The sequence below is a fragment of the Aspergillus lentulus genome (assembly GCF_001445615.1).
Source record: "Aspergillus lentulus DNA, contig: Alt09, strain: IFM 54703, whole genome shotgun sequence".
Classification (NCBI taxonomy): domain Eukaryota; kingdom Fungi; phylum Ascomycota; class Eurotiomycetes; order Eurotiales; family Aspergillaceae; genus Aspergillus; species Aspergillus lentulus.
Window position 1 is genome coordinate 342,928 of NW_028322117.1, and position 25,757 is coordinate 368,684.

A 25,757-nucleotide genomic window follows, 5' to 3' on the forward strand; every position below is an offset into this window, starting at 1 on the left:
CTCAACAGACGCGTCATCTTCAGTGGGCTTTCTCGGAGCCAATGACGCGGCCGATCTGTCCCACAGCACTCGGTCTGCGCCGTGTTTGATCCTTGTGGGAGGCAGCCTTGGGGAACATACTTGAGATGATAAAATCCCCACAATTCTTCACCTCCCACCGGATACGACTTTATCCGGAATCGCAACCATTCTGCGATTGTGGGAAACTAGTACGTCCGGCCCATGATCAAACGCAGGAACGGCTCTTAGTCCCCAATTTACCTGCTTTAGCTTCAAGTATACGTACATCAATTTCCTGAAGGATTAAGGAGGAAACATGTGTTTGCATGCTTGTTTCTATCATCTAACGTGTTCCGGGTCTGTCACCAGCTTTCTCCCCAAACATGGGCTTACGTACTTGTGCGCATCCACAAGCAGATGACGACGACAATGAGGTCTGAGCCTGTTCTCAGCTAACCTGGGATGGGTTCAGTATGCTTGACGAATGATAAGATCTGCGTGAGCCTGGACGCTACTTCATATAAAGCCCATATCGCATACCAATCTTGGACCGACTCACATTCGTTGATCTGTCACTCGTTCTTGTCACTCCTTGACTCTCATCATGCGTACCTCTCACGGCGGAGCTGTTGCTGCTCTGGCAGCGGCAGCCAATGCTGCATCACTCGCTGACGTCTGCACCGTCTCCAACGTGCAGTCCGCCCTTCCTTCGAACGGAACACTTCTCGGTATCAACCTGCTTCCTTCCGCCGTGACTGCAAGTGCGGTCTACAACTCCACCTCCAGTGGCGGCATGGGCGGCATGGGCGGCTCCAGCAGTGCCAACTACCCCTACTGCAATGTGACGGTCACCTACACTCACCCCGGCAAGGGCGACAAGGTGGTAGTCAAGTATGCCTTCCCCCAGCCCTCCGACTTCAAGAACCGGTTCTACGTTGCCGGCGGTGGTGGTTACTCCCTCTCCTCCGATGCCACTGGTGGTCTGGAGTACGGTGCAGCGTCTGGTGCCACCGATGCGGGTTACGATGCCTTCAGCTACAGCTACGACGAGGTGGTCCTCTACGGCAACGGATCGATCAACTGGGACGCCACGTACATGTTTGCCTACCAGGCCCTGGGCGAGATGACCACTCTCGGAAAGACATTGACCAGAAACTTCTACGGTCTGTCCAGTGATGCCAAGGTCTACACCTACTACGAAGGATGCTCCGACGGTGGACGCGAAGGAATGAGTCAGATTCAGCGCTACGGCGACCTGTACGACGGTGCCATCACTGGTGCCCCGGCTTTCCGCTACGCCCAGCAGCAGGTCAACCACGTCTTTCCCTCGGTTGTTGAGTCGACTCTTGATTACTACCCTCCCCCTTGCGAACTGGCCAAGATCGTCAACGCCACCATCGAGGCTTGCGATCCTCTCGACGGCCGCACTGACGGCGTTGTCTCCCGGACCGACCTCTGCAAGCTGCACTTTGACCTTTCGAAGATCGTCGGCGAGCCGTACTACTGCGCCGCCGAGACAAGCACCTCGCTCGGCTTCGGCTTCAGCAAACGCCAGGCACCCGGCAGCACGACCAGCTACCAGCCTGCACAGAACGGCACCGTCACCAAGGAGGGCGTGGCTGTCGCCAAGGCCATCTACGACGGTCTGCACAACACCCAGGGCCAGCGCGCCTACCTCTCCTGGCAGATTGCCTCGGAATTTTCCGATGCCACCACGGAGTGGAACAACGACACCGGCGCCTGGGAGCTTAGCATCCCGTCCACGGGCGGTGAATTCGTGACCAAGTTCGTCCAGCTCGTGGACCTCGATAACCTGTCCACACTTGACAACGTCACCTACGACACCCTCGTCGAATGGATGAACACCGCCATGGTGCGCTACCTGGACAGCCTGCAGACCACGGTCCCGGATCTTACGACTTTCAAGTCCTCTGGCGGCAAGCTGCTGCACTACCACGGTGAATCCGACCCCAGTGTCCCCGCCGCCTCGTCCGTGCACTACTGGCAGTCTGTGCGCTCCATCATGTACCCCGGCGTGTCGGCCTCGAAGAGCCTAAAGGAACTCCAGGAGTGGTACCAGTTTTATCTTATCCCCGGTGCAGCGCACTGCGGTACCAACTCCCTGCAGCCTGGACCCTACCCGCAGAACAACATGGAGATTATGATCGACTGGGTGGAGAACGGCGTGCAGCCGAGCCGACTGAACACTACTGTGTCCTCTGGTGACTACGCCGGTGAGACCCAGATGCTCTGCCAGTGGCCTACCCGTCCGCTGTGGAAGGACAACTCGACCTTTGACTGCGTCAACGACGAGAAGTCGATTGAGAGCTGGACCTATACTTTCCCTGCTTTCAAGGTTCCAGTCTACTGATCCTGGTCACTTGCAGGATCTGTATTCTTCACTTCTGCTACGCATGTAGCTTGGATTAGTTACCATTTCATTCAAAAAGATATAATACAGATCATTTAAAGTATTTCCATCAACACTTCATATACAGTCAAGTCAATTCATATACAGTCAAGTCATCAGATCGAAATCACTCCCTCTTCTCCAAACTCTCACCATTCGACATTCTCCTATACCCCGTCAGCTCCTCAGCTCTGTCCCTACCCCAACCGCACGCTGGGAAACAAACCTCTGAAACTCCTCAATATCCCTTGCCATATTCCCGGCACCACTACTCCTCCGGTCAGGATGATCGTTATGCGACTGTCCGAAATTCCCGAGTAGCTCGTTGAATTCTACAGCAACCATCATCGTCAGCATCTCTCTGCACTGGCAAGAAAAGGAGAGGAACATACCCTGCTGAGTCTGCTGATGCCGCTGCTCAGCCTCCTCTTTCTGAGCGGCGGACTTGCGGCGGTCGTGTTTGAGGTGGCCGTGTTTTTGGAGGAGGTCCATTATATATTATCTTTCTAATTTTTTGGTTCGTATGTGGTTGTATAATGCAGTGATATTTGTAAAGATAGATAATGTGATATGTCCAGGGTATGGATGATGTACCTGTCTTTATATATGCAATGGCATTAAAGAATAATTACATCATGATCTACCATTAGGTACTCTTCACAGTGAGTGTATCTCTTTCTTGTTGATGAATTGAGGGGGACTGGTTGGATGTGCGTGGCGTGCGTCATAGTTTAGTGATCTGGTCTGGGCGGATGCGGGGGTGGCCACGCCCAAGGCCTGGAGGGCAACAGCTCACGAGGGTAGACAGATCTAGATATGTACTGTAAATGTTGGATGTGGCTGTGCATTTGCTATGGTATTATGATGATATCCTTGTTTGTGAGGATTGATGGCTCTGAAGAGACCGGGGTTGTACCAGCCGGTCGGATCCAGTTTCTGCAGCGTCCATCTGGCGCTACAATGAGTGTAGTGTCTTCCGTTAGATAAGCGTCGCGACATGGGACTTTTGTTGCAATCAGATACTCATAGAGAATCGCAGTGACTGCTTCATGAGTCACTGATGGCATAGGCCAAGTGCCGAGCTGATATTCCTGGTAGGCGTATCACGTAGTCTGAGCCACGCGACCAAGTTTGGGTTTCTTCACACCTCAGGCCAGCCTCAGCTCAGCCAAACGGTGGAGACATCGATGATGTCGTAGTCAAAGTCAACGGTTGGCTTGGCTGATATTTCTGATCATCACTTTCGTCCGGATTATCTTGAGGACGAGATCAGTCCGTTGGCGGTCGTTGGCATAATGCGAGACTGAGCAAGTTAGTAACATATTTATCAGATGCTGCTTAAATAGTTAATACGTACAGTGTGTGTACATAGAAGTGGTAGGTGCGTAAAGACCATGCCATGGTTATGCTCTCCAATGTAGTCTGGTTGTGTCCATTGAAGACTATATTTAGACTGGCGGAATCTATCACTCTGCCATGGTTGATCATTACATGAATTGATATCTGGATCAGGGGAGGTAAGTCGTGTACGGAGTAAATATAAGGAGTTGACCAAAACCTTGGTTCCGATTTCTGGGGTATGGATACCCGTGTTATGGCTGGTCCGAGTTCATACTGAATTCTTCGATACACAAGCCAGCAATATCACATGTTGTGCACTACGTTTGACAGAGATATATTTGTCACTGTCTATGCTACTGCAGACTAGATGAATCCGCCAACACGTGATACTGCTTACTTGCCAAGAAAGGAGCAATTAAGTCCAACATCGTAATCCTGGCAGATCCTGGCAAAGTCTAACAGAGTAGATGCCAGCAAATTGCCATTGTCTAATGCCAAGCGAGTTAATATCGTCCCTCATCTAGCGGAGGCAAGCTACAGCAAGCTACGGCAAGCCCTGGTAAGCCTCGACCACTCATGCTTGTAGCGACCAAGCTTAGGGCGAGACATTGGCAAATAGGATGAGCAGACCAATCATACGCCTATTCATCATTTCTTTCCCTTATCACCATTGACTTATCAGCGGTGTTTAGTTGTTGGTGTTGGATAATGGATACTACCTACTCCATCTTCATCCTCAATGCAATTGGCGGTACGGACCTTGCCGAATTGCAACTGCGGACGGAGTAATCATTGACACTGGACCGAGGCAGATACAAACTGGATGCGTTCTGGTAGAGTAAGGATGGTATTCCTTGATAACATCAATAATAGCGTTGACAGTCCAATAATTGATTTTGCTGTCAAGAGTACACTGTGTATGTGTGCGAAGGGACTGGTGCCTGGCAGCCTGACTCGTGTGGCCATGGGCGATCAGTCTTGGCAAATTCTCAGAGTTTCAAGGATTCCGGATAAACAAACAATCGCATTAGAATTGGACAGACACACTTCCACATCATGCAATTCCTCGTTCATCTTCATCAATTCAGCAATGACAAGTCAGACGGAAACCCCGCACATGCTAGATTGCCTGCTATCTATCTACACTGCACATTCAATCTCTAGGACCAGTTCTAGCCGAAATGAGTCTGCCTCCCGGTGGAGCTCTCCTGACGATCCCTCCCTGATAAGCCAGCCTCCAAGACACCAAGACCACCCCCTCGCGCCATGTAACTCTTCTGCAGGACCACCCGGAATTCCCGCCAGGGCAGATCCAATCGAAAGGCGATCATGTCCTGGATCCAGCGGCCTAGCAGGACCCCGTCGGTCCTCCGATTTGCTAGGCTCTCCATTGAGCTGCTTACCGTCGCTGTCTGTAGCAACAGGTATGCAGCTGACGAGATGCAGTTGATCAGTGATCGGCCACTGTTATAAATATCCTATCACCTCAGCCCTCTCTCTTCACCCTCAGTTCCCCATCCATTCTCCTCCATCGGTCCATTGACAGCAGCGACATGTTTTCGTCGCTCGTGAACCGTGGAGCTCTGCTCGCGGTTGTCTCTCTCCTGTCCTCTTCCGTTGCTGCCGACGTTTTTGAGAAGCTGTCCGCTGTGCCACAGGGTTTGTGTCCCGTATCACTGGCTAAGAGACGAGGCTGACCAAACAGGATGGAAATACTCGCATACCCCCAGTGACAGCGATCCCATTCGCCTCCAGATCGCCCTGCAGCAACATGACGTCGAAGGTTTTGAGACCGCCCTCCTGGAAATGTCCGATCCGTACCATGCCAACTACGGCAAACACTTTCAATCTCACGACGAGATGAAGCGGATGCTGCTGCCCACCCAGGAGGCGGTCGAGTCCGTCCGTGGCTGGCTGGAGTCCGCTGGAATCTCGGATATTGAGGAGGATGCAGACTGGATCAAGTTCCGCACCACCGTTGGCGTGGCCAATGATCTGCTCGAGGCCGACTTCAAGTGGTACGTGAACGAGGTGGGCCACATTGAGCGTCTCAGAACCCTGGCATACTCGCTCCCCCAGTCGGTCGCGTCGCACGTCAATATGGTTCAGCCCACGACGCGTTTCGGACAGATCAAGCCCAACCGGGCGACCATGCGCGGTCGGCCCGGGCAGGTGGATGCGGACATCCTGTCGGCGGCCATCCAAGCTGGCGACAGCTCCACTTGCGATCAGGTTATTACCCCTCAGTGCCTCAAGGATCTGTACAACATCGGCGACTACAAGGCGGACCCCAAAGCGGGTAGCAAGGTCGCGTTTGCCAGTTTCCTGGAGGAATATGCCCGCTACGACGATCTGGCCAAGTTCGAGGAGAAGCTGGCCCCGTACGCCATTGGACAGAACTTTAGTGTCATCCAATACAATGGCGGCCTGAACGACCAGACCTCCGCCAATGATAGCGGCGAGGCCAACCTCGACCTGCAGTACATTGTTGGTGTCAGCTCCCCCGTTCCTGTCACCGAGTTCAGCACCGGTGGCCGGGGTCTTCTCATTCCGGACCTCAGCCAGCCCGACCCCAACGACAACAGCAACGAGCCGTATCTGGAATTCCTGCAGAACGTGTTGAAGATGGACCAGGGCGAGCTTCCTCAGGTCATCTCCACCTCCTATGGCGAGGATGAACAGACGATTCCCGAGAAATACGCTCGCTCAGTCTGCAACCTGTACGCTCAGCTCGGCAGCCGCGGTGTTTCGGTCATTTTCTCCTCTGGCGACTCCGGCGTTGGCGCGGCTTGCTTGACCAACGACGGCACCAACCGCACCCACTTCCCTCCCCAGTTCCCTGCGGCCTGCCCCTGGGTGACCTCGGTGGGTGGCACGACCAAGACCCAGCCCGAGGAAGCCGTGTACTTTTCGTCCGGCGGTTTCTCCGACCTGTGGGAGCGTCCTTCCTGGCAGGATTCGGCGGTCAAGCGCTATCTCAAGAAGCTGGGCCCTCGCTACAAGGACCTGTACAACCCCAAGGGCCGTGCCTTCCCCGATGTCGCTGCTCAGGCCGAGAACTACGCCGTCTTCGACAAGGGGACGCTGCACCAGTTTGACGGAACCTCTTGCTCGGCTCCCACCTTTAGCGCCATCGTCGCTTTGCTGAATGATGCGCGTCTGCGCGCTCACAAGCCCGCGATGGGTTTCCTGAACCCCTGGCTCTACAGCAAGGCCAGCAAGGGATTCAACGATATTGTCAATGGAGGTAGCAAGGGCTGCGATGGTCGCAACCGATTCGGGGGTACTCCCAATGGCAGCCCTGTGGTGCCTTATGCCAGCTGGAATGCCACCGATGGCTGGGACCCGGTCACTGGCCTAGGTACTCCTGACTTTGGCAAGCTTCTGTCTCTTGCGATGCGGAGATAGTCGCATACTTATTCAGAATACAAATGTGAATATTCCCTTGCACGTTGATAGCGAAGTTGTACACCTGTAGAACGAACGATGGGTCACAGCCCGAGTTCAGATCATAATGCGGCTAAATACCAAGCGAAGCGAGTCCGTGGGTTCAGACAATCAGCGCCCGACCTCGTATCGCAGAGAACTACCCAATCCTCAGGCTCATGCGAACTAGACTTTGGAGCCGCCAAGCAAGAAATACGAGGTTGTCCCGTCCAACACACCACAGCAGCCATACCCCTGCCACATAAAGTACTCGCCTTTTCCCAAACCTTTCAATCGCAGAATATAGAAGACTGCAGTGCGTTGAAAATGCTCCTCTCACTTGTTACCGTTACTGCAATCCTCCAGCTGGCGATAGCCACCAACGTCAGCCCACCGATCCTCTACGCCCGCCACGCAGCACAGGATGGGTCTCTTGAGAAACGCGCAACCTGCGCAGATGGCGGGCAGTGTCTTTTGGGCTCGTGCTGCGGCGACGGATGCGCCTTGAACTGCTGCGCGTTGGATAATGGCGGCTGTAGCCTCTCCCTTTCCCTTCCCGTCTCCCGCTGTTCTACGTTCCGCTACTAATGAGGATGATGATCACACAGTGGGCTGCGGAATCGCAGAACGGTGCCAGTTCCGCGGGAATGTCTTTGTCGGTTGTTGTGGGAATTTCCTCGGGTAGGTCATTTCCTTCCTGGCAGAATGTCAAGGTGCTGACGGAACAGGGGCTGCACGGGCGAGGCCACACGAGTTACGGTCCACACGCCTTACTCGACTGTTACACTCGGTGCGGCGACGGATGCGAGGACTACGAGTACGGCTACTACGACGAGAGAGGAGATGTTTACGGCGATTTCGGTTACCCCGACTGCCACTGCCACTGCGACCAGCACCACAACCACGACTACGTCGAGTGAGAGTGAGGGAAGTTCTTCGCATTCTCATCGCGTGTCTGCGTCAAGCAGGAGTGTAAAGGCAGAAACCACTAGTAGCAGTCATCGTAGTACCACCACGACAGCGGTGTTCTCGCAGGCTTCGCCGTCGCCGAATAATGGCGGGGGATCTGGTGTGGGTATGGAAATGCCCGTTCTCGCTGGGATGGCTGCGCTGGGTGCTGTTCTGTTGTGAGGAATTGATCGGAGACTGAGAGTATATCTTGGATCTATATATAACTACCTAATGGATAATAATGTTTACCCCGCATTGTTTTCGTCAGCGCTGCGGAACATGTCTCATGTCCGCGTCTCCGACCATTGGAGCTCAAGGTACAGAGTACAGCAGATGAGACGCAGATCGAATGCTTATTCGCATCGACTTTCCTTTTCAGGATACTCCTTTGTTCTTGATACAACCGAGAAAATGTGCCTGAGATATTTGAGCTCCTATCAGCTCTGGTGGATATTCCGCAGTCAGGAGGTCCAGCCGAGAAGGTTAACCCCGCAAAGTGAAAAATCTAGCGAACCGAACTGTGGACTGCGGATTTTGCGCCAGCAAATCACTCGCGCGCCAGTTATCAATGTCATCACCAAGATGATGATCCCTCATTACCAATAATCGGAGCCAGTACCTAGACTAGACTGTATCTTCTATCTGCGTCTGATACCCGCATTGCATCCTTCGTGAGGGGAAGGGAGGTATCCGTGTCAGTGTCAGTGTCAGTGTCGGTGTCTGCCGGGCATATATGACCCAGACCTGCACTGCATGCAACACAATGGACATGCCTGATATTTCTCATCACCTCATATTCATCACATAATTGTTGTAATTGCTGTGCTGCTGTGCTGGATGGACGTGGAAAACCTCAAACCGGCCGATTCGGCCTCAGTCGACCAGAGCGTGCAGGATGCGCGCGATCTCGCCACCATGGGGCACGACCAGGCCCTGACCCGCAAATTCGATTTGTGGAGTATGCTCGCGCTGGCATTTTGCGTATTAGGTATTTTTCTTTCTTCAGGCCTCTTGGGATAGTGACGATGCTGATGCTAGTAGGAACGTACTCGACTTTCGCGCAGGGCCTCAGCAGCGGGCTCACCAACGGCGGCCCCATCACCATCCTCTGGGGCCTTGTGCTCGTGACGGCGTGTAATCTCTGCGTTGCTGTCTCGCTGGGCGAATTGACGAGCAGCATGCCGACGGCGCTGGGGCAAGCGTACTGGGTGTACAGGCTGTGGCATACGCCGACGGGGCGGTTCGTGTCGTACCTGTGTGCGTGGATCAACACGTTTGGGTGGTGGACGCTCACGGCGTCGCAGATTGCGTTTATGACGGAATTCCTGCTGGGGATGAAAGTCATGTTTGAGGAGAATTGGGGTGGTGCGGGGGTCGGCTGGCTGCAGTTTGTGATTTATCTCGGCCTGGTGCTGGTGCTGACGGTGGTGAATGTGGTGGGGTGTCGACGGGAGAAGATCCTGCCGTGGTTGAATGGGTTTGTGGGGGTGTGGTTCACGGGGTTGTTTGTGGTGCTGTCGCTTGCGCTGTTGATTTCGGTTGGGACCAAGGCAGAACTGTCGTTTCAGCCGGGGAGGTTTGTGTTCGGGACGTGGATTAACCAGACGGGGTGGAGTGATGGGGTCGTGTGGTTTACTGGGCTGGTGCAGGCGGCGTATGGGCTTACTGCGTTCGACGCGGTTATCCATATGGTCGAGGAGATGCCGGCGCCGAGGATCAACGCGCCGAGGGTGACGTATCTGGCGGTGCTGTCGGGTGCTGTCACTGGGTTTATCTTCATGGTCGTCTGTCTGTTCTGCATGCAGGATGTGGATAGGATAGTTGACTCGCCCAGTGGATTGCCGTTCATCGAGCTTATGCTCGAGACGGTCGGCCTCAAGGGCGGGGCCACGCTGATCGCGCTGTTCATTTTCAATGGCGTCGGCCAGGGCATCAGTATCCTGACGACTGCATCCCGCCTGACCTGGGGGTTTGCCCGCGACGGCGGTCTCCCTTGGAGTCGGTACCTGACGGTGGTGGATCCCGCGTGGAAGGCTCCTGTGCGCGCGCTCTGGGCGCAGGGGGTATTGATCGCGCTCGTGGGCGTGCTCTATCTCTTTGCCAACACCGTTCTCGAAGCGATCCTGAGCGTCAGCACCATCGCATTGACCATCTCGTACGCCCTACCAATTGCAGTCCTACTCTTCGTGGGCCGGGACCAGCTGCCGCCTGGTCCCTTTCGCCTCGGCCGCTGGGGAACAGCAGTCAACTGGATCAGCATTGTATACTGTGCCATTACCACGGTCTTCTTCTTCTTCCCTGGCTCGCCTGACCCAGCGCCAGGGGACATGAACTACGCGATTGCGGTGTTTGGGGTGATGCTCGTGGTTGCTGTCGGGTTCTGGTTTATACAGGGCAGTCGGACGTATCTACAGACGGCGGATGCCATAGCGCAGCTGATACTCGCGCAGGGATTGGAATTGGAACCGGAGCCTGGGAAAAAGTCTGATCAATGATATAGCCTATGAAACTAGTTATATGCTAGCTAGCTCCTCCTCCGCTTTTACAATCATTTCCTCCCAGTTCCTGCCCGCCAGCCACTCCTCAAATGACTTTGTCCGTATCCCCAGCTGCTCAGGCATCGTCACCTCGAGCGAGCCCGTGTACCCAAACTCGGCAATAAAGCCCGGCGCATCCAGTACCTCCCAAGGGAGCTTGAACCGCTCATGCATCTCCTGCAACTCCGCCTCCTCAACCTCAACCTCCCACCCCGTCACCCTCTTCCACACATCCACCACCTCCTCCATGGACAGGTAGCTATCGCACCCCAGCACCCACTTGCCACTCTCACTCCCGCCCTCACTCTCAACCATCACCCTAACAAACTCCCCCGTCGAACTCTCCGCCGCAATAATGGGCATCCGCAGCGTCTTCTTCCCGGGAATAGTAAACCGTAACACTCTTCCCTCCCCAGCCGCGACAGGCTTCACCCTCGGCAGAAACAGCGGGTTGGTCGCATACGCCCCCATCACCAGAAACGACACCTTCCCTCTCAACCCCTCCTCTCTTTCCAAAATCTTGGCTACCTCCGCCTTCGCATCCCAGTGATACGAAGATATATACTTCCCCCCAGATAACTCCTTCATCCCGGGCAGCGTGGAATACACCACCCTCTTTAAAGACGCTACCTCTCCCGCCGCGATCGCCGCATTCCGCCCATGCAGAATCTCAGTTTCGTATGCTGCAGTGCTGTCCCGGGTAGCGCGGTACGGGCCCCAGAAATCGGTGTTGAGGAAGAGGGCTGTGGCGTCTTTGAATGCGGCCCGGAGGGAAGTGAGGTCGGAGAGATCGGCTTGTACCACTTCTGCGCCGGCGGCGGCTAGGGCTTGCGCGGCGGGGGAAGAAGGGGCGCGGGTTATGATGCGGACGTGCCAGGTCGGGAGGGGGAGGAAGGTGTGTGCGACGGCGGAGCCTTGGGTTCCTGTTGCGCCGGTTATGACGATGATTTTTTTGGTTGTGGGTTGGGACATGTTGGTGGATTGTGGATGTGGATGGTGGGGATGATGGGTTGACTGTACTATTTATAATCTCGAACTGGCTGCTGGCTTATTCTGCTGGCTTATTCTGCTGGCTTATTCTGCTGGCTTATTCTGCTGGCTTATTCTGCTGGCTTATCTGCTGGATTATCTGCTGGATTATCTGCTGGATTATCTGCTGGATTATGGCTTACAGTTACGCGGAGAGAATGATGCTATTCGGGTATCTAATACTGTACTCCGATTGGTTGATTTGCGTAAGCCATCGGTGGATTATCCTCCCGCACCTCGCCCCCCACCATCACACTACATCTTCCATCCGACTTCTGAGTATACAGGGAATGGAATAGATGACAATATCAAAATGGAGACCCGAAAAGCAGACGCAAAGTCCAAGTCCAAGAGGATCATCACCCCGGCCCGACGGGACCAGAATCGGCGCGCGCAGAGGGCTTACCGTAGGTCACTCGTCCATGGGTACTGTGCAGTGCTGACACGAACAGGGCAACGACGGAGAGAGCTCTTGGCCGAAAAGCAGGGGCAGGCTGGTTCAAGGAATCTGAGACCTGCGCCTGCGCCTATCCCGGATGATACTCCGACGAAAAGTCTGCACATAGCTAGAAAGACCTTGCCGGCAATGCTGACGGTAGATCATTTCTTTCCTCCACGTAATCCGTCTAGCAAAAGCAATACGGAAGAGACCGCCAGAGATGAAATTCCACCACCCCTATTCACCACGTACACCCTCCTCCTCACAGCCTGCGTCTACAATGCCGCAGCCCTAGGCATCAGCGTCGACCAGTTCTCCAGCTACAACTGCATGTCACTGTGCTCGCCTTTCTACCGGCCGTACACCGCCATGTCGGCCGATCCGTCATCACTCCTAGCTGCAGCTACAGTTACTCGCCCAGCTATCCCGGTTCATCTCCGCCCGACTCTCCCCCAGATTCTCTTCCCGCATCATCCGCTTTTTGATCTCCTTCCGCTGCCGGCGCTGAGAGCAAAAGCGATTACCTTTGCTGCTACCGCACCATCACTTCTCGATGCGGTCGAGTTTAAGCGAGATATTGTCGAGAGAGGAGGGATCGTATGCTCGTCTGAGTCTGTCGGAGGTATGCAGCCGTGGGATATGCGCGCTTGGACTATTGCGCCGTGGTTTAGGAGGAAGTGGAGGGTACTCTCTGAGTCTGAAGATCTCGCGTAGACTGTGGAACAAGACAAGAATCAATGCAATCTTGGCGGAAATGGCCACGTCTTTGTAGCTGCATCTGGTGCTAGCTCCTCACTCATCGTCTCAAGATACATATCGAAGAGATATTGATTCATCTTGTTCGTCTCCTCCCATCGTTCCATGGGGAACCAACCGTGTTATCAGTGCAGAGCTGCGCCTACAGAATTTGTTGCGTCTGGACTCCAAGCTAACACTTTCGGAACCCGGATTGATACAATCGCACTAACAGCTGTAAGTTTACGCATGACAAAGCATCAAGCAACAAGGAAGCATACAAAACCTCAACGTCGCCACCTCAGACTCCGTCGTCAGGGATGGCGGCCCCGCATTTGGGCAGGGGATCTTGGCGATAACCTCGTTGCCGTCGTCCATCGTGAGCAGGAACGCTTTGTTGAAGATTCCTTCCAGCTTGACAATGCGCATGCATTTTGTAGCATCGCTGAAGAGCGAGGAAGCTTGATGACAGAGGTTCTCGAAATTGAACTTGACGAAACGTTGTTGGAATTGGGCTACCTCGTTGATTAGCCATCGGCCGGAAGTGTAGTTGAATAGATCATCTCGGGTGACTGATTTCAAATCTGGCATTTATTAGAATTTATCATGTGGGAATGGAAGATGGAACAGACTGGTTTTGTTGATTGCAGGCTCGTTCTCCCGAGTCGCTAGATGCAAGGACCGTCTTGGTCCTCTTGGATGTAGAACAAGGTCGATTCGAAAGAAAATAGCAAACCTGGCGTTGGTCAGATGCGGGAAAAGAGAAGAAGGAAATGATTTCTTCCACATCCTCCATCCAAACTAAAGACTAAATGAGATGAATATCTGCGGTGTAATACAAGGGATGAAGCTGAATGATGTCGAGCTAGTGTCGCCCTGCACTGAGAGATGCGAGGCACTAGATGATTTACAATGATCCACCTGTCTATCCCATGGGGTGCGTTGGGGCAACCATATTCTTATAATAGTTTTATAATGTTAAATGCTACAGATATGCTTAGCATTGAGTTAAACTGTAGTTGCTCTACATTGGAGAACAGTATGATATCAAATCTTGCAAATATATCTTTGAAGCTTTGAACTTCTGGAGCCTCGAATAAGTAAAGACAAGATACAAGACTATTTGTAGTGTTGTAAGTAGTATATACAATATTTCACTCCATGTCCCAGCATTAGGCGTAAACTATTTTCTTCAACTGTTATTCGGTCCGATATTGCTAGATCCATGGAACGGGGCTTATAGCAGCATCCAAGGAATTCGCCGCCGCCACCCATTTCCACGTCCCGAAGCTTCATCGGCGGGTTACAACTCCATCCGGGGGCGCGCACTAACACTGTAGATGCAACCAGTTGATAGGATACCATGCAACGACACTTGACTCGCATGGATGTCGATTGATTCAAATGGCATTGCAAGGTCGCAGTAGGACGCTATTCGCAGTGACCATGGTGTTCCTGTGTCTATCGTTTACTGCCGTTGCTCTGCGGTGTTTCGTCCGGCTGAGACTAGTGAAAGCCTTTGGATGGGATGATGGCTTGATGGTGTTGGCCATGGTATGTGAGCTGGTACGCTCGATAATAGACAGCACGACTGATACTAGGATCCCAGCTATTTAACATCTGGTTCGCAATATGCGGACTGGCTGGCTCGGTTGCCGGAATTGGGAAAAGATTTGACCAGTTCGACTCTGTAGAAGATGCTCACACGGCTCTTCTGGTACGTCCTAGCGTATCCCCAAGCTGGCTATTGCCCAGTAACTTACATAGCATGAACAGTGGTGGTGGCTCGGCCAGAGCGCCTATGTTTGGGTCGTGGCAACTGCAAGAATCTCCATCGCAATGCTCCTTCTCCGTCTTACCGCCCAGCGGCGCGAATCAGTCGTCATGTATAGCGTAATTGGGCTCACAGCCACCGTCGGCCTCGCCTTCTGGCTTATCCTGACGTTGCAGTGCGATCCGGTTCGAGAATTCTGGCAACGAACGGGCAGAGGCCACTGCATTGACACCCAGTATGTACTGGACATTGCGTACCTCTATAGCGCGACTGCATGTCTTTGCGACTTCACCCTTGGACTCTTCCCTGTATATCTTCTAAGACACCTTCATACCAGCCGGAGGACCAAATGGGCGATAAGAGTCATTCTCAGCATGGGATGCATGTATGTCCGCAGCCCGAAGAGAACGCTCCTATACTGACTGCTCTCTAGAGCAGGTGCTGCAGTCGCGGCCCGTATCCCCTATCTCCCGGACTATAAAAATCCAGACTTCCTTTGTTAGTCTCGCACGAAGAAACCCTCTGACAAGCATGAAAATAACTGTGTTTTCAGATGCCACCACTGGTATCGCTATCTCGTCCAACATCGAGGCCGGTCTCGGCATCATGGCTGGGAGTCTTATCACGCTCCGTCCACTCATGCGCTGGCTCCGAGACGTTAGCCACAGGGTATTGGACACAGCGAGAGGAGTATCATGTAGTAGTAATCGAACGCAAACTTTGTCCGTTGAACAAAAACACACCTCACCAGACCACGGGCGGTCAGACATTGAAGCAGCAGTGCTGTCTCCCCCATCGCAGGCCGAGGAGCCTCAGTTTGGATCTGGGGCGATATAGACGCCGGGTACGACTGTGTATCGCACTGCCCCACGTTGGAAGGGAAGGAAGGGCCCTATCTGTTATGCTGAGCGGGCCTTATGCCTTATATGCTAACTATGTTCATTGTTCAAAGCGCGGTTCCAGGAGGAGTGTAAGATTTAGTATCGTATATATACCATCTATATTCTTCTCGAAGGTATAGCATGTGAAGCACTTTTCTTCAGTTAGCCTTGCGTATTTAACATATAAGTCTCTGTAGTCTAGTGTGATTTGCTGAAGGTCGTTCAGCAAGGGTTTCATAGAGATTGTAACCAAATGGCATCATGGTGAAGTCATCAAAAGGATTAAGATAATAAATCTATTTTCTGAATCGACAGTATCCTTAGGAGAATATCTAGGATTCAGGTCAGATGGTAGCAAATAAAGTGCATGCTAAACATGCTGCATTACTATTACTACTGCCCTAGAATGGTTATCTGGACACCTTTTATACAAGTGGTTCTAATATTACCGACAGTTGTATATGTCACCTTACATGACCTCTCATAGTTCAAGCATCCTCCAAGAAAGAAGCAAATGCAGTTTGTGAAAATGGCAGCGAATACAGACAGCATCAGCCGCCATGGCCTTGGGCTTAGTCCCACGACAAGTGAATATCACTACCAGGGCATGCAACACTTCCGGGACATCATCTGCAAAGAAGCAGCGAAATCCAAACACGACTACGTGATCTTCTCCAATATTGACGAATATACCTTCCTACGAGATTTCGACGAGTCTCAGCGCCAATCATACAGCGATTTCTTTCCGCAGGTTCGTACCCTTGTTGCCAGAATGCCTGCCAGCGAAGTTCACGAAGAGGCGCACGCCGAGCTCAACAATACACTTATGATTAAACTTGCGGCCATGAATGTCCGCTCTCAGCTGCGATCACTCATAGGGGCCGATGTGGTGACTCCCACACGAACTAAGAAGCCCGACCAGTCATACAAGCCTGTGAAGTTCCCAGCCGATTACTCCGGTCACTGGCCATCTATGGTGGTCGAGACTGCGTTTTCAGAGAGTCAGAGCAAACTGGCCAACGATGCGCGGTGGTGGCTGAACGCTTCTGGGGGAGAATTGAAGACTGTTATTACCATTGCAGCCCAGAAGAAAAGGGAGGCCATCGCCATTGACAAGTGGGAGGCGATCAGCCGGCCCACAAGAGGCGACCCGGGGAAGATGGTGCCTGAGGTTGTTCAGAAGGTGACTATGACCAGGGAGGGAGGTGATGCCCCAGTGCGTATCACTGGGGCTCCCCTGATCATAGGGTTTGAGAAGCTGTTCCTCCGGCCTGCTGAGGAGGAGAAAGGGGAGGGGGACGTGGTCTTTAGTCACGATAATTTGGCCGAGATTGCCGACTTGGTCTGGAATGGCCTCAATACGAGTAACTAAATGTTACCGGAGGGACGAGAGATTGCGGAGACAGGCTCTCAACATCACACGAGTCGAATTTGGCTACATAGCATAACCTCCCTTTTCTTTCACTGTCAAGCCGAATGCCTACACTACCAAGAGACACTGTGCATAATAAGGGCTATAGGCCGTGCAAACACCGGTGGCACAAGCCGTCGGCCCCGTCCACCCGATTCCACCGCACTGTCCATAGAGTGGTGCAAGAGCGGTCGTGGTGACTGTAGTAGTAGTAGTTGTTGTTTTAGAGCCAGTGGTGGTTGTCGGGGTAGCAGTAGTCGTTGAGGAACTGCCGGCCCCGTAGCCGCTGACAATCCGAGCGACTTGGTTCACAATCGCAGCCATTTGCACGCCTGAGTGGAGCCATTAAGTCAGTAACAGCTCCGACCAAGTCAGACTCTCATGAGTTTCTTTCGGGATCTCACCTCCGACCTGGTCAGCATTTGCTCCATACCAGCCAACCCAGTCCCAGCAACCATTCGGATTAGACAGCGGCATCCCAGTCCAGATGGTGTGCATCGTGTTATCCGCAACTGCTTGCGGGTAGAGAATGATGATATTATTGGTATCCGCCCACATGTTGTACCCGGTATTAGAAACGAACTTGCTTCCAATCATACTGTAGCTCTGCAGACAGCCATGCAGGGCGACATGCAGCTTGCAAACAGTCGAAGACCCAGACTGGCATGCCTTGGGGACATACAGATATCCAGTCGTATCCATGCCGCTAGCACCGTACTCGCCCGTTTGGCTGAACGACACAATGGATCCCGACAGTGTGCCAGTATTTCTCGCATTTAACGACCCATACATCCACTTTAGGACAGCTCCAGCCCCGTCATACTGGCAGTTGCTGATATAAGGGGAAACAGACGAGCTGCACGAGTTGTCGCCTGACGCATCAAAGTCAGTGGGAAAGGTGTGCACAGCGCCGCTGGTCGTGATGAACGAGACGTTGTCTGCCGAGTCGAAGTTCGCCAGCTGCGCCTTCAACTGGCTCATTACGTTTGGACCGACGGTGGTGTCGGCGGTTCCGGTCCACATGTAGATTTTGCGGTTCTGGAGGTTGCTAACTGGGTTGATCTTGTTGCCGCTCCAGGTCTTCATGTTGGCGATGGGGGTTGTGATGGATGGGTTTTGATTGTACATGCATGTAGTGTACTGCTTCGCGTCAGTGTATTCGTTTAATTGAAGTGATTATTTCTCGATGTTGAAAAGAGACTTACCGACTGGCCGCGAGCGCAATCATATGGCCCCCCGGCAAAAACCCCAAACCCGACCTTGAATGTGTCAGAGTATGCGACCCCAAGCTGCGCGGACATGAAGCCGCCACTGGAGAGCCCAGAGACGGAAATTGAATTTGGGTCTACGTTGTATGCACCCAGCGCTGCGGCGGATGCAATCGCTGCTCCGGACATGGCCAGCCCTAGGAAAGTGGCAACGTTTGGCATTGTTCTTGCAGATAATGAGGGAATGCTTTATTCTTTGAATTATAGAAATAGTCAATATCTTCGTAAAGGTCAACAGAGGGACGACCATGCATTTATAGTTGGCAGTTCGTATGGAGCAGATGGCCAGGAAATGTAGCATCGACCTTAGACAGGGATATGTCACAAGCACCCCGCATTTTTCTGAAGAAAGTTACCCCAGGGTATCATTGTCTTCATCTTGAATCCAATCTCTTCTTCCATAAGTACATTCGTAATACGGACTGGAGTCACTTCATGGGAAGGCTTGTGGGGTTGAAACTTCTTTACCTCGGGCTCCTTTGGGGACACCATGTTGTGGGGTACATCTGTTTTCTGGGGTAGTTCAGGTCCCTTTAATATAAATCTCTAAACCGGGTTACATGCCGAAGCCTTGTGGAGTCGACTGAATTACCTAGTTCGGGTTCATCTTGGGGTTTCTTGGGGTGATGGACAGTGGGGTGCAGATCTTTGCGGGGGTGGGATCCGAGCAATTTCAACAGTAGTAGCGAATAGCTTCAAACTAGGCAGTTTCTAAGTAATCGCACCAAGAAATTTTGTTGTACGCTGCATTGATTTTAGCAGGTCCGGCTTCGAACAAAGTTGAAAGCACGCTTTGCTTCGTCATCAAATGTAGAAGTCCTTGTAGAATACGCATATATGAAGAGAAACTACCAAGTTGGTGCTGAAAACCTTCGGCTAATCTCCTCCGTTTCCGTTCGAGGTAGACATATGTGGTGCGAATCTGTTATGGAGATAATGTAGCCCAGTGTGTGCCCTCTGTCCAAGATGATCATCTACAATCCATTCTTTGTCCTCGGATCAGAGCCTCCTTGATGGCTGCACTGTCCATCGACTTTCTTGTCCGGGTTTCCCACAGTCGGACTCCCAAGCAGAGGAACTTCCTCATCCCCTAGCATCCATTTCTCAACGACATTGGAGGTCCCCGTAGTCCTGGACAACGCCGTCCCTGCAAATAGCGCGATGGCCGGTAGAGCTCGCATCGAGCCGGGGAGCCCACTTTGCACCCGAGAGGCTTTGGCGAGTTTGGATATCTCGGCGGTTAGATCAATGGAGGGCTTGTTTGCAGGCATGGATACAATCTGGTGGAGCCCTGACCGATGAAATTTCAATGACTAGACTTGAAAGGAGGAATAGAAGTTATCTGCTGGTCTTCGAGAAGGGTCGTAGCGCATAGTCTTGAACTAAAGGTTGGACAGGAGATTAGGCACCACCATCACGTGTGCTTACCATGCAGTAATAGCAAGGAAAGTCATATTACCTACTACTGGGGGCTCTTAGGCGAATACGATGCTGGATATGCGCCTAGTGAGCTACTTGTTTGTCAGGCACTGCAGCATGGGAGACTATCTGTATTCTCAGTAAAGGCGATCCGATAATCATCACTAGCCTACCAGATTGAAATTATTTACTTTAATTATTCTGGGTACCTTGTGGTAATTCCATAAAATATATAGCGTGTTCTTCAGCAGAAAAGCACATTCACATCTCAGCAGTTGAGTTCAAGCCATATTAACGAGAGCCAACTTCAAACCAATGTACGTGTCGAGCTCGGCCATTGTGGCAGGGAATTTCGACTGAGCAATGACTTTTAATTCATCCTTGGCTGCCGTTATACCGAAGGAGAAGACGTAAGGCCTTAATAACTTGAGAAGAATTGCTATGGACCTCCCGAATCCTGGGGTCCTAGGGCTCTGAAAATGGCATGAATAAACACGTTAGTAGTAAGTACTATGTTGTAGAGCCAATGCAGCTCACAAGAGATTTCATCCCGGAAATGCTCATAGTTTATAACTATGATTTTAGTGACATATTATTTGCGAATAAAATGTCCAGACAATAAGAGAGGTACAATAATCATTTGTGGGTGGTGTATTAGGTGGAAAGCCCTGGGTTGACAGATTAGGCACCGCCCCCGGAGCAATTGCTGCAAAAGTCCGCCACCGGAAATATTCCATTCATCCAACTCCGTCTCTCAGCATCCTCATTTGGCTGCAGTCATCAAGATGAAACTCTATCTCATTCGACATGCGGAAACGGTCGATAATGTCGCTCATAGATTGTAAGCTCCTCTCCCACTTGACCTACAAACACTAACACCAACAGAGCCGGGATTAAAGACTCCCCCCTGACAAATCACGGCGCCCTCCAGATCACCCGCCTGGGGAGATATTTCGCCTCCCAAAACATCAAATTCAGCCATATCTTCTCGTCAGATCTCTCCAGAGCCGTCCTCACTGCCCAAGGCCTCAGTGCCCATCAGCCGGAATTAAGCCCCGTCCTGCTACCATCCCTCCGCGAACGCGACTTTGGCTCCTTTGAGGGGGAAAAGTGGCACGCAACCTGGGAATCGAGCATCGTCCCCAAGCAGCCAGAATCCGAGGCTTCCATGCGCCAGCGCGCAAATGCATTTCTCACGGATTACTTACTCCCCTTGCTTCTCGATGTTGACGAGGCAGGTGACGAGGGTGTCGTTGCTGTGGTCTCGCACGGCTTACTCCTACGGAGTCTGTGGCGCGCTCTACTCGCGTGCTTTCCTCCAGGCGATGTTCGCATAGTAGGGGACGCGGATATCAACGCGTTTAATCCGTTCTGGGCAAATACGGGGTACTTGGAGGTGTTGGTTCGTCCGAAATTGAGTCCTTCGGTAGGAGATCCGGAGATGCCGGTTCTAGCTGGGTATTCGCTGCAGGTGCTTGGGGTAAACAGTCGAGCACACCTGGCGGACCTTCAGCGTACGAAGGGGGGTGTCGGGAGCGCTACCTTTGATCAGCGGCAGAAACGAATTGATCATTTTTTTGGTCAGAAGAATCGATAGGCCTTCAGCCCGTCAATCTGCAGACAACTGAGTTCAAGGACGGCTAATGGGTTGTTCCGATCCCTACGATCAACCTGACGTACCAACATACACCTTTACTGAGCGGCCGAAGCTCTAATGACGACTACGAGTTGCCAAGCGCGATCAGATATTTGGGTTGCGGAGCGAGCAGTTTGCATTACCTTATTATCCGCAGACATATAACCGGCAGATCTCCGTGACGGCCCCTGAGAAGCAGACGACATGATTTGCCAGTTGCAGTGCTCTTCGGCCTTTTTAGACGGAAAGGCTCCATTTATCCTGCAGGATGCTAATATTCCATCCGATTTCCCCGCTTTTTGAATATGATCGGCATTTCTTCGACTCAACCAGGAAATTCTCCGCATATTGACAGTGCTCAAATAACGTACCACAGGAACTGCGCCGAATTGGGCTATTGGCCCGTTAGCATAAAGAATATAAATGCCTCTCTAGCTTGACGGATTTGAGTCTATTGTCCACAGGCAAGATGGAGTCTATTGTCTCGCTTCTCTTACTTTCGCCAGCCCTCGCGGCTGGTTCTCTTCATCCACGCATCGACAATGGCCTGGCTAAAACGCCACAAATGGGGTATGTTATTCCTGCTGAAGATTATCATTTACTGACTGGCCAGGTGGAACTCGTACAACTACTACTCATGCTCGCCTAATGAAGCCATAATACGCTCCAACGCTAAAGCGCTCGTCGATCTAGGACTCGCCGAATTAGGCTACCGCTATGTTACGACCGACTGTGGCTGGTCAGTAGCCGATCGGCTGCCGAATGGCACCTTGACCTGGAACGCGACCTTGTTTCCGAGCGGGTTTCCCGCCATGGGAAATTATCTTCACGAATTAGGACTGCTGTTCGGCGTTTACGGGGACTCGGGAATCAAGATGTGCGGGACAGACCATGCTGGCAGCTTGAGTAAGTCCCATTCATCCATGATTTTTGCCTTGGCTAATGTAGCAGGCCACGAAGAACAGGATGCGAAAACGTTCGCTGAGTGGGGAGCGGATTCGCTCAAGTGTATGTCTGTCCCTTAGAGATAGAGCCCCACTGATCGTGTAGATGACAACTGCTACTCGGACGCCGCCACCAACTACCCCAATGTCAACTACGAGCCCAGCACGTCTCCTCGTCCCCGGTACGAGATTATGTCGTCTGCCCTCGCCCGTGTCGGCCGACCAATCCTCTTCCAGATCTGCGAATGGGGTATCGACTTTCCTGCTCTTTGGGCTCCTGCGCTCGGGAACTCCTGGCGCATCGGTAACGACATTATCCCCGCGTGGCGAAGTATCTTCCGCACGCTGAATCAGGCCGTTCCCAACACGGGTTTTGCTGGTCCCGGTCAGTGGCCAGATCTGGATATGCTGTATGTGGGCAACGGGATTTTCTCGGTCCCGGAGGAGCAGACGCACTTCTCGCTGTGGGCGATTCTGAAAAGCCCATTGACTATTGGAGCGGCGTTGAAGGATGATAAGAATAGTATCAGGCAGGCATCGTTGGAGGTGCTCAAGCAGAAGGATGTCATTGGGTTTAACCAGGATGCGCTGGGAGTCAGTGCGAGTCTGAAGCGGAGGTGGTCGGATGAAGGGTATGAGGTGTGGAGTGGACCACTTTCGGGCAACAGGACCGTGGTGGCGGTCATCAATTGGCGGAATGAGTCGAGGGATCTCACGCTCGACCTGCCTGATGTTGGCCTGCAGTATGCACAAGTTGCCAGGAATATTTGGGGAAAGACCACGGTTCATGATGTGCGGACATCGTACACCGCGAGAGTGGCCGGACATGGGACGATGCTTCTGGAGTTGCAGGGTACCGTCCCGTCAGGGTCATATCCAGCCAAAATCTTCGCAAAATCTACAGGCCAAAAAACCACTTTCGAGTCAATCTACGCAGCTACTACCAGCGCAAACTACGAGCTGGCCATCATGTTTTCCAGACCATCCACCGAAACTGTCACCATCACGACCTCTTCTGGCCAGACCGTCTATATCTCCGGCAAATCCACCAAAATTGCGCTGACGGCTGGATCAAACACCATCACCATCCAGCACAAGACCCCTATCGACTCTATCCAGATTACCCCACCAGCCGGCACCTATTACGCCAGCACAGTCTTCAACGTTACCGGCAGCGCCAAGCACACCACCTGCAGCTCGGGGTGCAGCCCCGTCGGCTCGAAAATCGGCGACCTCACGCCCAGCAGCAACGCCTACACGTCGATCCCAGCGACCACCCCGGGGTCCAAGTACCTCGCGATCGACTACATCAACAACGAAGTCGCCTTCTCGTCAAGCTGGGGCTGGGGAGCCAACTCGCGCAATCTGACCGTCAGTATCAACGACGGGGCTCCAGTGCGACTGGAAGTCCCGCTGAGCGGACGGCATAGCGAGCTGTATTCGCCTGGCAAGGGCTGGTGGGATACAGCGACTCTGGGGGTTCTAACCTCTGGATGGAAGAAAGGGGAGAATAAGGTGGCGTTTGGTAATCAGGGTGGGCAGGACGGGTTTCAGACTTATGCGGCGGATTTTGTGGGTGTTAGGGTTTTGGACTAACAGATCACAGTCTATATCTGCTGATGATTCTGACGTTCTAATGATGAATGAGCTGCCAAGAATTAGCCTTGTCTCCACAGCCAAGTAATAACTACTACTCGTATTTGTCTTAGTTCCTCCACAGTTCTCCACTGGAGACCGGAGCTGCCCCGTGAGCCATCAGGAAAGTTAGAACGAGCTTGGCCTAATTGCGGAACCGGAGTTAGCCAGTTGACAATTGACAGCTATAAATGCAGCTCATGCATCGATCAATCTGAGATTCTCTCCAATTTTCGTCCACGTTCGTCCCAGAAATCTGTACGGTATGGCAACGACAACAACTACTACCAAAACATACTCTCAAAATGAAGACAACAACGAACTCGCCAATATCCAACTCGAGACATCACATCCCCCACCAACAGGAAATGTCTTCCCCGCTATCGAACGATGGAACCATCCCAAGACAAACATCTACAAGACCCTCGCGACTTTCTGGGGTTTTCTCGTTATGGGCGCGAATGACGCCGCATACGGTGTAAGCTAAGCCTCTTTCTGCATTTCATTCATTTACATGATAACTGACAAATGCAATAGCCACTAATCCCCTACGTAAGTCTCAGTTTCATACTCACCAACTGAAGTATACTGACAGCGACAGCTGGAACAACACTACTCCCTCACTTACACCATCGTCTCCCTCGTCTTCCTCTCCCCGCTAGGCGGATACGCCCTCGCCGCCCTAACAAACAACCACATCCACCTGCGCTTCGGCCGGCGCGGCGTGGCCATCATCGCCCCCTCGTGCCATGTCCTCGCCTACATCATCAACTGCCTGCACCCGCCGTACCCCGTTCTCGTGGTGAGCTTCATCTTCGCCGGGTTCGGCAATGGGCTCGCCGACTCGGGGTGGAATGCCTGGATCGGTAATATGGCAGACGCAAACCAGGTGCTGGGCTTGCTGCATGGGTTCTACGGTGCCGGGGCGGTACTTGCGCCGCTGGTTGCTACGGCGCTGGTTACGAAGGCGGGGGTGGGATGGTGGTATTTCTATTATATCATGGTTTGTCTCCTCCTCTGTCCCTGGATGGAAGTGCAAATGAACTGACGGTGGTAGATTGGCTGCGCGGTCATCGAGCTGGTGACCTCGGTCTACTGCTTCTGGGAGGATACCGGCGCGGTCTTCCGACGAGACACGCAGCATTCGACTGGTGGCACCGGCAGCGGCGGGGGCAGCCTGCGCAAGGCGCTGTTCACGAAACGCGCAGGCCGGATAACCTGGCTCTGTTCGGTATTCCTGCTGCTGTATGTCGGCGTGGAGGTCGCGCTGGGCGGGTGGATCGTCACGTTCATGATGCGCGTGCGGCACGGCGAGCCGTTTGCGAGTGGGATGGTGGCGACGGGGTTCTGGTTGGGGATTACGGTGGGCCGGGTAGTCCTGGGGTTTGTGACTGCGAGGGTGGGTGAGAAATTGGCCATCTCTGTAAGTCCTCTTGCATCCTTTGGTTCTGATGCGTGCGCGTGCTAATGCTGTCTGCAGATCTATCTCGTCTCCTCCATCGTCTTCGGCCTCATCCTCTGGCTCGTTCCAAACTTTTACGTCTCCACCGTGGCCGTCTCGCTGCAGGGCTTCTTCCTCGGTCCGCTGTTCCCTGCTGTCGTGGTCGTGGCGACCAAATTGCTGCCGCGTGGGTTGCACGTTACTGCGATTGGCTTTGCGGCTGCATTTGGAGCGGGAGGCGGCTCAGTGCTGCCGTTTGCTGTGGGGGCGATTGCGCAGGCCAAGGGGGTCAAGGTGTTGCAGCCGTTTGCGATTGGCTTGCTGGGGGCGATTATGGGGTTGTGGATGTGTTTGCCGAGAATTCCTGCTCAGCATGAAACTTAGCTAGCGATCAGAAGCGTGCATATCTGGTATCAAAAGGTGATGTGGGTCAGTGGTTGGGCGTTTTGCCGTTTCGGGATGAGTTGGAGTAGGTAGTTG

General features: G+C 52.8%; 12 protein-coding genes across 12 annotated transcripts; 8 read left to right on the forward strand and 4 right to left on the reverse strand.

The window, feature by feature from the left end:
• Positions 1-604: 604 nt before the first annotated feature.
• Positions 605-2,371, forward strand: ALT_4956 (putative tannase; the record flags this gene model as incomplete). Its single annotated transcript, XM_033558931.2, has 1 exon — positions 605-2,371. The coding sequence occupies one exon, from the start codon at positions 605-607 to the stop codon at positions 2,369-2,371; it is 1,767 nt and encodes a 588-aa protein (XP_033414822.2).
• A 166-nt stretch (positions 2,372-2,537) lies between these two features.
• ALT_4957 (uncharacterized protein) lies at positions 2,538-2,902 on the reverse strand (the record flags this gene model as incomplete). The annotated part of the gene is made up of 3 exons (XM_033558930.2): positions 2,538-2,577; positions 2,637-2,742; positions 2,803-2,902. 3 exons carry the CDS (start codon positions 2,900-2,902, stop codon positions 2,538-2,540), a joined length of 246 nt encoding a protein of 81 aa, XP_033414821.2.
• Positions 2,903-5,304: 2,402 nt separating this feature from the next.
• Positions 5,305-7,159, forward strand: ALT_4958 (S53 family peptidase; the record flags this gene model as incomplete). Its single annotated transcript, XM_033558929.2, has 2 exons — positions 5,305-5,410; positions 5,457-7,159. The coding sequence occupies 2 exons, from the start codon at positions 5,305-5,307 to the stop codon at positions 7,157-7,159; spliced, it is 1,809 nt and encodes a 602-aa protein (XP_033414820.2).
• Positions 7,160-7,504: 345 nt separating this feature from the next.
• ALT_4959 (putative GPI anchored protein) lies at positions 7,505-8,308 on the forward strand (the record flags this gene model as incomplete). Its single annotated transcript, XM_033558928.2, has 3 exons — positions 7,505-7,712; positions 7,786-7,858; positions 7,906-8,308. 3 exons carry the CDS (start codon positions 7,505-7,507, stop codon positions 8,306-8,308), a joined length of 684 nt encoding a protein of 227 aa, XP_033414819.2.
• A 657-nt stretch (positions 8,309-8,965) lies between these two features.
• ALT_4960 (putative amino acid permease family protein) lies at positions 8,966-10,623 on the forward strand (the record flags this gene model as incomplete). The annotated part of the gene is made up of 2 exons (XM_033558927.2): positions 8,966-9,116; positions 9,170-10,623. The coding sequence occupies 2 exons, from the start codon at positions 8,966-8,968 to the stop codon at positions 10,621-10,623; spliced, it is 1,605 nt and encodes a 534-aa protein (XP_033414818.2).
• Positions 10,624-10,641: 18 nt separating this feature from the next.
• On the reverse strand, positions 10,642-11,637 carry ALT_4961 (nmrA-like family domain-containing protein 1; the record flags this gene model as incomplete). Its single annotated transcript, XM_033558926.2, has 1 exon — positions 10,642-11,637. One exon carries the CDS (start codon positions 11,635-11,637, stop codon positions 10,642-10,644), a length of 996 nt encoding a protein of 331 aa, XP_033414817.2.
• Positions 11,638-12,007: 370 nt separating this feature from the next.
• On the forward strand, positions 12,008-12,847 carry ALT_4962 (uncharacterized protein; the record flags this gene model as incomplete). The annotated part of the gene is made up of 2 exons (XM_033558925.2): positions 12,008-12,101; positions 12,147-12,847. 2 exons carry the CDS (start codon positions 12,008-12,010, stop codon positions 12,845-12,847), a joined length of 795 nt encoding a protein of 264 aa, XP_033414816.2.
• Positions 12,848-13,061: 214 nt separating this feature from the next.
• On the reverse strand, positions 13,062-13,459 carry ALT_4963 (uncharacterized protein; the record flags this gene model as incomplete). Its single annotated transcript, XM_033558924.2, has 2 exons — positions 13,062-13,096; positions 13,150-13,459. The coding sequence occupies 2 exons, from the start codon at positions 13,457-13,459 to the stop codon at positions 13,062-13,064; spliced, it is 345 nt and encodes a 114-aa protein (XP_033414815.2).
• An 855-nt stretch (positions 13,460-14,314) lies between these two features.
• ALT_4964 (uncharacterized protein) lies at positions 14,315-16,895 on the forward strand (the record flags this gene model as incomplete). The annotated part of the gene is made up of 6 exons (XM_033558923.2): positions 14,315-14,422; positions 14,478-14,585; positions 14,636-15,027; positions 15,076-15,140; positions 15,196-15,311; positions 16,011-16,895. 6 exons carry the CDS (start codon positions 14,315-14,317, stop codon positions 16,893-16,895), a joined length of 1,674 nt encoding a protein of 557 aa, XP_033414814.2.
• Positions 16,896-17,003: 108 nt separating this feature from the next.
• On the reverse strand, positions 17,004-18,364 carry ALT_4965 (putative polyhydroxybutyrate depolymerase; the record flags this gene model as incomplete). Its single annotated transcript, XM_033558921.2, has 3 exons — positions 17,004-17,266; positions 17,339-18,074; positions 18,140-18,364. 3 exons carry the CDS (start codon positions 18,362-18,364, stop codon positions 17,004-17,006), a joined length of 1,224 nt encoding a protein of 407 aa, XP_033414812.2.
• A 2,042-nt stretch (positions 18,365-20,406) lies between these two features.
• Positions 20,407-23,797, forward strand: ALT_4966 (putative alpha-galactosidase D; the record flags this gene model as incomplete). The annotated part of the gene is made up of 6 exons (XM_033558919.2): positions 20,407-20,462; positions 20,507-21,135; positions 21,722-21,827; positions 21,871-22,163; positions 22,209-22,265; positions 22,308-23,797. 6 exons carry the CDS (start codon positions 20,407-20,409, stop codon positions 23,795-23,797), a joined length of 2,631 nt encoding a protein of 876 aa, XP_033414810.2.
• A 304-nt stretch (positions 23,798-24,101) lies between these two features.
• ALT_4967 (MFS transporter) lies at positions 24,102-25,661 on the forward strand (the record flags this gene model as incomplete). Its single annotated transcript, XM_089599839.1, has 5 exons — positions 24,102-24,314; positions 24,374-24,388; positions 24,438-24,839; positions 24,894-25,259; positions 25,317-25,661. The coding sequence occupies 5 exons, from the start codon at positions 24,102-24,104 to the stop codon at positions 25,659-25,661; spliced, it is 1,341 nt and encodes a 446-aa protein (XP_089455716.1).
• Positions 25,662-25,757: the final 96 nt, after the last annotated feature.